Source organism: Peromyscus californicus, unplaced genomic scaffold, assembly GCF_007827085.1.
Source record: "Peromyscus californicus insignis strain IS unplaced genomic scaffold, ASM782708v3 Scaffold_20__1_contigs__length_68692818, whole genome shotgun sequence".
NCBI lineage: Eukaryota > Metazoa > Chordata > Mammalia > Rodentia > Cricetidae > Peromyscus > Peromyscus californicus.
The window spans coordinates 42,340,511-42,354,770 of record NW_026294503.1 but is presented as its reverse complement, the minus strand read 5'-3'; the positions used below and the strand labels follow the sequence as shown (position 1 = coordinate 42,354,770).

General features: G+C 47.8%; 1 protein-coding gene across 1 annotated transcript; it reads left to right on the top strand.

Annotated features, from left to right (window-relative positions):
* The first annotated feature begins 8,358 nt into the window (after positions 1-8,358).
* Positions 8,359-13,165, top strand: LOC128116284 (apolipoprotein L3-like). The gene is given in 4 exon segments (XM_052747465.1): positions 8,359-8,371; positions 11,470-11,602; positions 11,956-12,200; positions 12,203-13,165. Coding segments are annotated over 4 exon segments (999 nt in total). The 3' UTR covers positions 12,811-13,165.
* The last annotated feature ends 1,095 nt before the right edge of the window (positions 13,166-14,260 follow it).

Here is a 14,260-nt window from a genome sequence, read left to right as displayed (position 1 = left end):
CCCATTCTAACTGCAAGTCTGTCCCTGCTGCTGCTGAGCCTGTGACCTGGGCCATTGTCTCACCTCAATCAGCTCATCCATAAAATGGGGCCATAACCCTCCTGCTCCAGAGCCTTTGAGAGGATGAACATATATGCGTTTGGGGGGTGGAGAGGTGGCATGTTCCCCAACTCACCAAGGAATCTTCCTGTAGCCAAGTTTGAATGGGTCCCAGCTGTCCTTAGCTGTGTGGATCCAGTCACCAGATGCACAGCTGAGACACAAACAGACACAAGCTCTGGGCCTGATATACCCAGTGCTGGAGAGTGGAGAGTCTTGTTTTGTGGCCCATGATGATGAAACTACCCACTAGGCATGATTCCTGCCAGGTACCACCCTACTGATGATAACCCATGACAGGAGCTGATACTGCCTACAGCAGTTCTGCCCTGGGTGAGACACAAATAGAGCCAAGAATGACAACCATGGATAAGGCTTGAGCTCAGCTTCAATTTGCAAGAAAAAGGGACACAGCTCTTGCTCTAATGTCATAAGAGTGCTTGTTCACCAAAGGAGGGACCTGGCTTTCCATCGATTTGTGAAGAGGGGAAAAACTGGGTTTAAGGTAACAGGTCAGTGAACCATTACCCTGCCCCTGGCCTGTTTCCAATCTGGAGACTTAGAATACCCTAAGACTTGGAATCTACACCCCTGTGACTCAATGGGAATGGACAGTGTTTCCAGTTGCCCAATACTTCTGTCCACATGGTTCTTTCCAAAGGCTCCACTGGCGCATTGTGTGTGGTCCAGAAACCCTATAAAAACCCACCTGCCGGTCCACCCTCTCCAGTCTCTCTTCCCATTCCGAGGTGGCCCCAAATTGTGCCTTTCTCCACAATAGCTCTCTTGTGTTAGGTTCCTTGTGTGACTTTTTAAAAAAGATATATTTATTATTATGTATATAATGTTCTGCCTGTGTGTACACCTTCAGGCCAGAAGAGGGCACCAGATCTCATTATTGATGGTTGTGAGCCACCATGTGGTTGCTGGGAATTGAACTCAGGACCTCAGGAAGAACAGCCAGTGCTCTTAATCTCTGAGCCATCTCTCCAGCCCTCTGGTGTGACTTTGTGGCATTCCTTGGCCCCAGACTGCCAGGATGTCCGCGAGCCAGGAAAAAAAAACCCTACACTGGTGACTTTTCACATTCACAGGCACATTTCATGAGTTTCTCTCTCTCTCTGTTCTTTCTGATGATGGGCCAGGCTCAAGAGGGAGCACTAAGAGTCTAAGGACGGAGGAATTACAAGGCTACCGTAGGAGGGCTGGGAGGAGAGGGTGGCATGGGAGCTTCTGAAGGCACAAAATGGAAGGCAGTCAAGGGCCTAGAAGAAGACAAGATGGAGAAGAAACATTGCTTCCCTGCCTGCTCTGACCTCAGGCGTCATGGGTGTGCAGAGCTGTGCATGGGTGCCCTCCACACACTGTCTGTGTGAGTAGTTCTCAGGTGACATTTGGCACTCTATTCTATTCTACACAGAGATCTCTGAATATCAGGAAGGACGTGTGGCTAGAGACACCTTCCAAAGCCAGAGTGGTTGAAGGACGATTCACATAACTCAATTGTCTGAGTTTTTTCCTCATCCCAGAGGAAAATACTTCCCTTGCTATCTTGTCCAATTTGATGGGATTTCAGACCTACATATTATGACTTGCATTTTTGCATGTGACCTTGCTGTATTAAAATGTGACATTGTTACCAGCTATGGATGGGGTCTGTGAGCATGGTGACCTCAGTCATGGTGGGTCAGGAATGAGTGAGGGGTGGGAGTAAGCAGGAAGCCAGGATTAGTGATGGACCTTGTGGACTCCATTCAAGGAAGGAATGGGCTGTGGACATCTGCAGAGAGCAGGCAGCAGGCAAAATTATCTGTGGGCTCTCTTACGGCTCTGAGGAGTTTTTGTTTTTATCTTCATTATAAATTGTCAGAGGGAGCTAAGCGGCCAGGTTTGGGGCAATGCTCTTAAATAGCTGCTTTTATCATTGCTTGTTTATTTGTTTGTTTTTTCAAGACAGGGTTTCTCTGTGTGTCCCTGGCTGTCCTGGAACTTGCTCTGAAGACCACGCTGGCCTCAAACTCACAGAGATCCACCTGCCTTTGCCTCCCAAGGGCTGGGATTAAAGGTGAGCACCACCACTGCCAGGCACTTGTATCATTTTGATACTATCTAGGTTAGGGTTTCTATTGCTGTGATGAACACCATGACCAAAAGCAACTTCGCTCACACTTTCACATCATGGTCATCACCGAAGGAAGTCAGGGCAGGAACTCAAACAGGGTAGGAACCTGGCAGTAGGAGCTGATCCAGAAGTTACAAAGTACTGTTGCTTTCTGACTTGTTCCCCACGCCTCCCTCTGCCTGCTTTCTTATGGCAGACCAGGGAAAGCACCACCCATGATGTGCTGGACCCTCCAACATCTATCACTAATCAAGGAAATGCACTACAGACTTGCCTATGGCCTGATTCACAATTGGTCTTCCCTCTTCTCAGATACTTCTAGCTTGTATCAAGTTAACATGAAACTAGCCAAGACAGATACCAACTGCAAGCTGTAAACTACTCTAGACCAATCACAGGGCTAGGAATTTTCTAGAAGGACCCTCTCAAGGAAGATGGTTACCACATAGTTCTAGTTGACCACAGAAAAAGGGCACAGGTTAAAACCATCCAAGGAAGTGATCCACGGGGCGCAACCTGGGAGGGCTTCAAGCTTGAAGCTTCTTACATTCCTCAGGATACAGTGTAGTCCTGCATTTAGTGAGACAAATCACATGACTGCTGCACAGCAGGAAGGCCACCCTGGAAGAGAAACTTTTTATTGTGAAACATGCTCAAACTGTCCACTTGGCACTGTTGTCCTAGGGGACAGAGAAGGACCCACTCTGCATACACAGAGAGCTGGGGGCTTATGGAGACCTGGCACTGAGGGCAGGGGACAGCACATCACTAGCAGGGACAACAACAACAGATCCATTCTAGTGACACAGCCTCATGGATATCTTCACAAGGACACATAAGGGTCTTCCTCTCCTCCAGAAGGCCAATGCCTTTCCTCTCCCGGGGCTCCGAGGGTCAGAAATGACCAAATCTCCTACCACACCTCTTCTTTGCAGACACATAATGTCATATCTTGCAAATGAGACCCGAGTGTAGCCTTGAAATCCACTAAGGTGTATTGACATCATGTAAAGCTGGATTGGGATAATTTCACCTAATCAATTTTTACTGTATGTAAACTGTTACCTGTGGCATGAAGGCAGCTTCAAAACTTACCTCTGTGGTGTCCAATCAATGCTGATTTGATCACACAGACAGTGTGGAGATCCCATCTGAGACATTTCACACCCTCTCCTGTGCTCAGGGCTGAAGAAGAGAGCTCAACACACAGACCCCATTCTGACTGCAAGTCCAGCCATGCTGATGCTGGGCCATTGTCTAACCTTGCTGAGCTCATCCACAAAATGGGGCCATAACCTCCCTCTTCCAGAGCCCTTGAATCCAGTCACCAGGTGCACATCTGAGATGCAACGAGACACAAGCCCTGGGCCTGCTACACCCCATGCCTGAAAGTGAAGGGGAAAGTGCTGGTTTGGGGACCCTCACCAGAAAATAACCCACCAGGCACAATTCCTGCCAGGCACCACCCTACTGATGACCCATGACAGGAGCTGATAGTGCCAACAGCAGCCCTGGCCTGGGTGAGACACAAACAGAGCAAGAATGAAGGTCATGGATGAGACTTCAGCTGGGCTTCAAATTGCAAGAAAAGTGGGCACAGCTGTGACTGTGATGTCATCAGAGTGCTTGCTCCCAAAGGAGAGACCTGGCTTGTCAGTGACTTCTGGGAAGGGGAAAAGCTGGGTGGACCGTAATGGGTCACCGAAGGATTACTCCACCCCAGGTCTGTTCCCAAGAAGGAGACTTGGAAATCCCCACCCAAAGTTCCTATAGCACACATTCTTTGCAGACTTGTAATGGCATATTTTGCAATTGAGACACAGGTGTACCCTTGGAACCCACATGTGTTGATGCCACATACTGACAGATAGAGATAACATTATGCAATCATTTTAGACTGTATATGAACTGTAACCTGTGCTCTGAGGGTGGCTTCTAACTTCACCCCTGTGGTGTCAACTCAATGCTGAAATACCTGGAGATGTGAAAGCCTTTCTAAAATGATTACAGTAACAGAGAGACATTCAGAGAAAACAGGTTGAGGTTTCTCACAGCCAGTCTTGAATGGTTGGACTCAAGTGGCTGAAGTGAGGCCAAGCTGGATCCCTGCACTGATACATGGAACCCATGTCATGTCTGACTCCTCTAGACACTGGTCTCTTGACTTCCCTTTACCCCTGGGCAACAGTGCCATGCTTTGAAATGTTGTGACTCATCTCAGGCACACAAGGATGAAAATCACGTTTTCAAAACCCTTGACACTTAAGGATTTCTCTTCTACTGGGGAAGCAGAACGGTTCAGAATGGGTTGTCAGTGTGAGAGCGAGCAGTTTCCTTCCCTGTGCTGTCCTGTTCTTGGAGGTTTGTCTGTCTCCCATGGTCCCTCAGCTGTCCAGGTGGTCTGAGCCAAGCCCCTTCTCTAGGGTGCTGTTTAAGGTGGGGTGACCATGGAGTCCTCTCACCTTGGTGCTGATCCCTCCACCCTCCACTAGGTGGGGCTAATATTAACACACAGCAGAATTAGGATAGCTTCCATTGGATTGAATCAGGTTCCCATTGGTTGACGTTCCTTTGGACCAAAGATATTAGGAGAGTCTCCAACTCTGAAGTGGCAAACAGCTGTATGATTCTCATGCGGTGTCACTGATCATGCTGAGCAGTTCCCTAGAAGATCTTCAGGCTCTCTAGGTGGGATGAGACCTACATGTGTCCTTGCAGTTAGAGACAGAGGTATTGGGTGGTTCCAACCCCCACCATAGAAATCTGTAGCCCCATCCTGACTGTTCAAAGGTCTGAATGTTCCAGTACATTCCTCAGTCTGATCAAGGGATTCCTATCATGGTTGGCCTGTGGCTCAGGGGACATTTACATGGTCCTGCGTCTCACTGTTTTTCTTTTCAATCTAAGTTATGCTGATGAAAGAAGAAGAACCAAGGGGAAGCAAAGTTTTGTGTAGTTGTTTGTTTTATTACTCTTTGTTCTTTGGCTTTTTTGGGGACCCGCCATTCAGCTCCCAAATTTGCACACGGATACTTACTATTTATTACTTACAAGTGCCCAGCCTTATCTTCACTTTTTTCTTGCCAGCTTTTCTTAAATTACCCCACCTATCTTTTGCCTCTGGGCTTTTACCTTTCTCTATTTCTGTATTCCTTCCTTTCTTCTTACTCCATGGCCATGCAGCTGGGTGACTGTCCCTTTGAGTCCTCCTCTTTCTCTCATCCCTTGATCTTTCCTCCCAGATTTCTCCTTCTATTGACTTTCTCTGCCGACCAGCCCCGCCTATCCTTTCTCCTGCCTCACTATTGGCCGTTCAGCTCTTTATTAGACCATCAGGTATTTTAGACAGGCACAGCAACACAGCTTCACAGAGTTAACAAATGCAGTATAAAAGAATACAGCACATCTTTGCATCACTAAAACAACTGTTCCACAACATAAACAACTGTAACACATCTTAAAACAGTTGTCCTCTATTTCTGGCTTCACATTCCTACTTGGGAGGAAGAAACAGGAAGCGATATGGGTGGGCTGAGAGAGGAAGTGATAAGGCAGGGTGGAGACAGGAGCTCAGCCCTTTTAGTCTGAGGATACCTAGAGGTAAGAAGCAGAGCTGATGGCTCTGCTTCTCTGATCTTTCAGCTTTAGACCTGATATCTGACTTGGGGTTTTTATTATTAAGACCTATTAGAATTCATGTTACACATGACAACTCTGTAGTTTGTGTTTATCCTCTCCCTGGTTACCACAGTCAAGTGCCATGGACTTCAAGGTCGTGCTGTAGTATATCAGTGACACCAGCCTACCCTCCCTGGTGCCTGAGGACTGTGGTGGCACCCTTGGCCCTTGCTGCAGAGATGCCTGTTGTGGCGGCTCCCCAGGCCCCTCCCTGACCACCTGCCCCTCTTCTCCATCTATGTGGGAATCTACTGAACTTGAGGCTTCATCCTCTCTCTGTCCAAAGCTCACTGGCAACTCCCTCAGTTCTCAGTAGAGTCTTCAAGGTGAACGCCAGCCTCTGAGTCAGTTTCTAATTCTGTGTTAAACTGGAATCACCAGGCTCCTGTGTCCACTCAGCAAATGTGTCTAATGCTCCTGACCACTGTGAGCATTGTGTGCATCACACAGAGGGCAGAGTTATCTGTGCTCCGACATGGAAATACTGTGATCATGGGTTCAATTCTATTGTCATACACTTAGTTCTCATTTTCATGATGTTTCCACATTATTCACCCCTGATGCACTATGCATACAACATATAGGGTTGTCCCGAGGATGAGTGTGGGAGCCAGGCTGCAGTGTCAGGACCCTTCCCCTCCCAGGAAGTCACCCAGGGGTGTCATCATGGGTCCAATTTCCTTCCCTGGGCTTTGCAGTCCTGGTAGGTTGTCTGTGTTGATGCCTTGTATGACTTCAGAAGTCCCATGTCACGTGCTCAGTTGGAAAAATCCCAGTCCCCTCCATGGTCCCTAGAGAAAGGGAGGTCATCAAGGAGGTGAGCCTCTGTTCTGAGGCAGCCAGTGAAGTATCCACCTTCTCTGAGTTCTGTCCTTTTCAGGATGTGAGCTGGGCTGTGGTGACCACAATGGCCCTGTGCCTAGGCTGCTGACCCCTCTGAGCTCCACTAGGTGGTGCTGGTGTTCACCCTCCGCCTCCCAAAGCCATTGCAGGGTGGCTTCCCATTGCATTAAGATCACATACCTCCCCCCGCCCCCCCACCCCCCCGCGCTTTTAAATCTATTTATTTTACATCCCAGTCACATTCTCCCATCCTCCACTCCAAGTCTCCCTCCCCCATTCCCGCTCCCACTCCCCAACCCCCTCCTCTTCCATCTCCAGCCAGGAAAAGGCAGATCTTCCATGAATATCAAGAAAACATGGCATATCAAGTTGTAGTAAGACTAAGCACCTCCCCGTGTTTTAAGGCAGGGCAAGGTGACCCAGTATGAGAAGTAAGGTCCCAAAAGTCAGTAAAGGAGTTGGAGACAGCCCCTGTTCCTGCTGTTAGGAGTCCCAGAAGAGGACCAAGCCACACAACTATAACATGTGTGAAAAAAGTATAGTAACTGTAAGACAATAGGATACTGGTGCTATAACCACCTGAACTCAGGCAGTGAAAGAGAAAGAGAATGAAAGAACTAGGCACTAAGGCTCAGATGGGGATAAGAAACTGTGATGGAATAATTCACAGAGCTAAGCGACCACTAGATAGTGAGGAGTGGATGGAGATAGGTGGCCTGCTTAAATCTACGAAAAAATAAAGTATTAATAATAATAAAGAAGATCACAGCCCCATTGGCTGCAATTGCCTCAGGACCAAAGGTCTTTTCAGCATCCCAACCTCTGATGTGGCAGCCACCCTGGGTGACATTTCTTGCCAGGTCAACTGAGCCGTTCTTTAGTAGATCTTCAGGATGGGCTCTGCTTGTGCACTTGGAGGTTGAAATCCTTATTGATCTCTTTCATATGAATCTGCAGCCAGATTCTGCGGCCCCAACCCTGGCTCTATTCAAGAGTGTACTAATATTCCAGTTCATTCTATGCCCTGATCAGTGGGTCCCCATCATGGCCATCCCCATAGCTTTCTTGGACATTTTCATGGTTCTGCATCTCACTGTGGTGTCCTCTGACGGTTGAGATAAAGTCAAGCAGATGAAAAAGGGAAGAATTGAAAAAAAGAAGGACTACAGAAAAAATAACTTTAAAAAGGAAAGTGTGCTCCCAAGTGTCTGTTGTCTAAATGTGGATCTTGGCTTGTGTACTCGGAGACTGAAACCCTTGTTACCTCTTTCATATAAATCTGCAGCCAGATTCCACGGTCCCAACTCATGGCTGTCTCCAGATGATCATCTGTTCCTTGGACCTAACAGGACACGAGGGCTCTGCTGTGGCTAGTGTGAGGGAAGAGTGAGGGGAGGCCTGGGACTGATCCTTACTCAGGAGAGCCAGGGACAGTCACTCTTTGACCTTAGCTGCTCTGCTATCCAGAGAGAACCATGGGACACCAGCCTCCGTTGAGGCTGTCCCCACTCCATCTTAAAGTTGGGTTTTCTCTTCCTTTTAGCCAGGATTCACAGATACCTTGAGAAGGGCCAGAGAGAGACCCCACACCCGCCACCAGGGACCCTGCAGCCCTCATGGCCTCCAGAGGTATGAACTTCTCTTCTGTGTTTCCTGAGTGTGGTCTAGAACCTTGAACCTCCACCCTGAGAGCTTGTTGAGTTCAGGATAGAAAAAGAGTCCCCAAAATGCAGTAATGGGAGTCTCCCCTACCTGTGTGTAAGGAGTCCTCTTCTTGGCTCTGTCTTGGGGGGCATGCTCAGGGATCCCTTTCTCCCTCCTTTGCCTCTTAGAGAGGTTAGGACAGCCTGGAAAAGTGGAGCACAGCAGGTCATGTGACTTAGTGACAACCCCCAAAGTCTGAGGACACAGCAAACTCCCCACCACACAGGAAAACTCTTGTCTGGTGTCTTGTTCACACCAGGTTTCACACGCTTGGCTGCTCCTGTGAATAAGCCCTTCATCTCCTATAAAATCTCACTACAGTGAGTATATGAGCAAGGGTTCCTGTTGCTGTAATCAAACACTGTGACCAAAGCAACCTCAGAGGAAGGGGTTTATTTCACTTCCATTTCCACTTCATAGTTCATCAACAAAGACTTTCATGTCAGGAACTCAAGGAGGTAAGGACCCTGTGGCAGGAGGTGATGCAGAGGCCATAGAGAAACGGTGCTCACTGGCTCTTTTTAGTTGTAGAGCTATATAATATCCAAATGGCAGAGTCAACACCAGTCTGTCTTGAAGTCTCCTCTGCCAATAAAATTAATCCAAAACTCTTCAATTTTGCCTCAGGCAGATTCATAGGACAGTGGCAGAAGGCAGACAGAATCTTTGTCAAAATATCACAAAAATGGCTTCCAGCCTGGTTGCTAAAATTATTCCCCTCTGAAACATCCTCAGCTGGACCTCCAGGGGCCACATGCTCTCAGCACTGTTGTCTTGAAATGTCCTAATAGGAAGGCCCCTGAACCCCCACTTATTATGTTCAACCACTCTCCTAGTCCTGAGCCCCAAAGTCTTCCACATTCATCAAAAAACATCATGGTCAGGCCTGTCACAGCAATAGTCTACTCCCTAGTGACAACGCTGTTTTAGTTCCTTTTCCATTTGTGCTAAGATACCAAGACTAAAGCAACTTATAGGAGAGAGTGTTTAATCTGGGCTTACAGTTTCAGAGGATGAGCCCATGATCATCATGGCAGCAGGCAGGAACGGACTGGAGCAATAGCTAAGAGCTTCCATTTAATCCACAAGCATGAGGGGGAGATACGGAGGAAGGGAGAGGAAAGGGAGGAAGGGAAAGTGTAAGGATTATGTTCTTAATTAAGTCACTAGCCTGCAAGGGCATCCCAGCCTAAAAAGCACTCTTTGTGCCCACCCTCTCTTTCTGCACTCTCTCCTTCCATATTGTCCCCCCTCCATGTGGTCTCTCTCTCTCTCTCTCTCTCTCTCTCTCTCTCTCTCTCTCCCTCCCTTCCTCTCCCTCTCCCTCTCCCTCTCCCTCTCCCTCTCCCTCTCCCTCTCCCTCTCACTCTCACTCTCACTTTCACTCTCATTCTCAATAAAGCTCTAGAAAGGTAACCATGACTCCTGACTCTTCCAGCACTCTCCTCCGTCGGCATGGCCGCTGCTTAACCAACAGAAAGAGAGAGAGAGAGAGAGAGAGAGAGAGAGAGAGAGAGAGAGAGAGAGAGAGAGAGAGAGACAGAGAGAGACAGAGTGAGAGTGAGAGAGAGAGAGAGAGAAAGAGAGAGAGAGAGAGAGAGAGAGAGAGAGAGAGAGAGAGAGAGAGAGAGAGAGAGAGAGAACTAACTGGGAAAGGTATGGGCTTTTTGACAACTCACAGTCCATCCCCAGTGATATGCCTCCTCCAAGAAGGCCACAGTTCCCAAAAAGATCCACCAAGGGGGGACCAAGCATTCTTATATATCAATCTATGGGGACCATTCTCATTCAAACCACCACAGCTAGCCTTACTCTTCCTACAAGCAAATAGTTCTGACATTGCAAATTCTGTTTTCTTTGACCTGCTGCTTTTATCCAACAAACTAATGTCACAACCCTGTGAGGAGGAATTGAAAGTCCCATTCACTGGCTCTGGTGCCAGTGTTCACATGTAAGAGCCTTAAGGCAGATGGAAGTCACTTTGCAAAGTTGTCACTTTCTGAGGCTAAAAGAGATACCCTTCAACTGTTCAGAGCAGAAGACATTTCCTTTCATTGTACAGCACCATGACACCTCCCTGGTGTATGAGTCTTCCCAGCTGCCATACCCTGATCCCTCAGACTGAGGGCTTGAACCAAGGACCTCTGTTTTTCTCACTTCTGAAAGCCAAAGTCCACAGTGAAGGAATGGCAGGTTGGTTGTGGTGAGGACACTCTTCCTGGTCTGTAGCACAGCCTGCTAACTGAGAGTCTGTGCACAGCCTCTCCTGTGTGCATGGAGACAGAGAGGCAGGAAGGGACCAAGTGGAGGAAGGACACACAGACACAGAGATCAGTGATGATAGGTAAGTAGATAGATCAGCAGTCCTCAATCTGTGGGTTTCAACCACTTTGGAGGTTGAACAACCATTTCACATGAGTCAGATAAGACCATCAGGAAACACAGATACTTACATTATGATCCATAACAGTAGCAAAAGTACAGTTAGGAAGTAGCAATCAAAATAATTTTATGGTTGGGGGTCACCTCAATATGAGGAACTATATTAAAGGGTCACAACATTAGGAAGGTTGAGAACCACTGAGATAGATAGATAGATGGATAGATAGATAGATAGATAGATAGATAGATAGATAGATAGATAGACAGACAGGTAGATAGATAGATAGATAGATAGATAGATAGATAGATAGATAGATAGATAGATAGATAGATATGACATTATATATATGGTGTCTATTCTTTTTGTTATCAGTACCACACTGTCATTGGTTAGGGATGTATATTTATGACATCACCTAATCCTTATTACCTCACTTTCTTAAAAACACATCTCTAAAACTGGTTGCTGCCATAAGGCTTTTTATACATGAATTGAAGGTCACAACTCATTCCCTAGCACTGCTGACTCCATCAGGTACCCAGTGGCAGATGCTGAATACCTTGGCTGTTAAATACCGTACACTCTTTGCAATTTAACCTCTTCCATGCTGTCCTCTGACCTCATTCCATTTCTTTCCTAGTGTTGAGGAGGAGACACTTCATCCAGGAAGTCACTGAGTATCTGCAGGACTCAGCAAGCAGAAGAGACCTGCAGCTCCTGTTGGCCAAAGATGAAGCCTGGAAGGTGTTGGTGGCAGAGGCTGAATTGTCCAGGTCAGCTCCATGGGACCCCCAGAATGTTCCCAGTTTTGCTCTAATCCTGCATCCCTATGCTCATCTACAGAGTTCCCACTGGGCAAATATTTGGAAGTGGAGGCTTCTTTGTCATGGGCATGTCACTAATGTGTGTCTTCACATGACTTCACACACTGACACCTATGGACTAAGAACCGTGGAGTGTCTGTGATCATCAATGTTCCTGGTGGAGTGCAGAGTCCTGCATGTAGTGAAATCCCTTCCCATTGGTTCTATAGCACAAGTCTGTGATGTGAGGGAGATAGGTGGTGTGGGTCCATCCTACAGTGAAACAAGCCTTCTTCCTGATGCGCTGACCTCTTCTGTTCCAGGGATGAGGAAGCCGCACTGTGTAAGGCTCTGAAGCTGCTCCTAGAGCTCCCAGCCCTGGAGGACAAAGAGCGGTTTCCACGAGAGCTGCAGGACAGGAAGAGGTTTCTGGAAGCTTTTCCCGAGTTGAAAGGGAAGCTGGAGGGGAACATCAGGAATCTCCGAGCTCTGGCTGACCATCTTGACCAGGTGCACAGGGGCTGCACCATCTCCAACGTGGTGACCAACTCCACCAGCGCTGCCTCTGGAGCCTGGGCATCCTGGGTGTAGCTCTGGCTCCCGTGACAGCAGGGGGCAGTCTGCTGCTCTCAGCCACTGGGTTGGGGCTGGGGGTGGTGGCTACTGTGACAGGTGCTGCCACTGTAGTTGTGGAAGAAACAAGCAAGTGGTCAGATGAGGCTGAAGCCAAGCGCCTGATGTCAGACACCATGGACATTATGAGGACGCTTCTTGTCCTGGGAAAGATTGCATTCAAACTTTCTAAAAGCTCCTATGGTCTCTGCAAAAAATTGAAAACCTTGGGACAAAACATCCGCGCCATTAGAGCAGCCAGAGCCAACCTTCACTTAGTGGCAGATGCCAAGCTCCTCTTGACGACTGGAGGAATCCCTACCCAACGAGTTAGTCAGCTGCAGAATGCCTTTGAAGGCACTGCTCTGGCAATGACTAAAAAAGCCAGAATCAGAGGGGCCGCTGTTGCGGGAGCCTTCCTTGCACTGGATGTATATTTCCTTGTAAGGGACTCAATGTATTTATACGATGGAGCAAAATCAGAGTCGGCCAAAGAACTCCGGGCCCTGGCTCAGGAGCTGGAGGAGAAGTTGTCGGAGATTGCCCAGATCCACAAGACCCTCTAGGTGCTTGTGACAGCCTCCTCCAGCTACACTGAGGTCGGTGGAGATGATCCGGACAGATTAGAGGCACCAAGATGTCTTGTTAGAGGAGAAATGAGGTAGTTAGTTTTAACTGTCATCTTGACACCATCTAGAATCATGTCAGAAGAAAGTTTCAGTGAGGGATTGTCTAGCTTGAGCTGTCCCGTGGGCATGCTTGGGAGAGATTTTTCTGCATGACTCTAAATGAGGTGGGTAAATTCCTCCACCATAGGGGGCACTATTCTCTGGGTATGGGTTCTGAACTGTATAAGGGAAAGCAGGCTGAGCACGAGTAAGCATTCATGCATGAATTCATTTCTCATTACTCTGGACCGTGGATGCACTGTGGCTATCTGCTTTGAGTTCCTGCCTTGACTTCCTCACAATGATGGACTACAGACAGCCAGGGACTATAAGCCGAATGAAAGCTTTCTCTTCTCACTGGCTTCTGTCAGGCATTTATCACAGCACCAGAAGTGAAAGTTAGAAAAGCAGAGATGTGGGATTGAGTCCACAGAACCGAGCATTGAGGAGTTTGCAGTTCTGTGTCTCACTGTAGAGTTAATATGGACGGCCTGAGCATCAAAGAAAGATGTGACAGCAGGCTGAACTGAGGGACCAGAGAGGACTAGAGAATGTGGGAATGGGTCTAAAACCACACAGGGGTGTGCAGGAGCAAGTAATGAAAAGGCAGGGAAACAGAAGGGCTGGAGTAGGAGGCTCCACAGTCTCCCTCCCACCGGACCATGTGCTCTGAGCCACAGTCCTTTCTGTCCAGCACCAGCTGTACCAGCTCCCCCTTTGTCCATCAGGCAGCTCCCATACGATGATGGAGATACTGAGGATGATGCTGAGGGTGGTGGTGGTGACCGCACAGTGGATAGAGCTCTTGACAAGTGGCCAGCCCATGAAGGAGACAGGGTGACAGGAAGGACCTGTGAAACTAAAACTATTCTCCGTGTGTCAGGCTGGGTCAGTAGTTGACTTGGGGAGAGAGGGAAAGTCATATTTGAGTAAGAAGTCAAACAAGTGGTGGGATGGATATATTAGCTAGTTTGGGATCATGAGACACAGGCTGTGATCCTTGGTAACTCTCAACTGAGGAGGGGGAGGTAGGGGAGAGATATCTTAAATCCACTGACTCTGCTTACATGGTATCTATAAATTTGGTTAAATAAATATTGCTGACCTTTGGGGAAAACTGTAATAAGAAACAACCAGCAGCACAAGAGATGGTGGCATGCGACCAAACGGGCGACAGTGTCAGCATGACCCAGCTGTAATCTTTATTTTTATCTTTAAAGAGTAAATTTAATTGGGGAAAGCCAAAAATCTCTCAACCCAAAGGACAGGCTTTTCCATCTCAAGGCATCTCCTAAGTAATGTCTACAGATTGTGAGTCATTTTCACAGAAGACACCTTTGTACAAGTT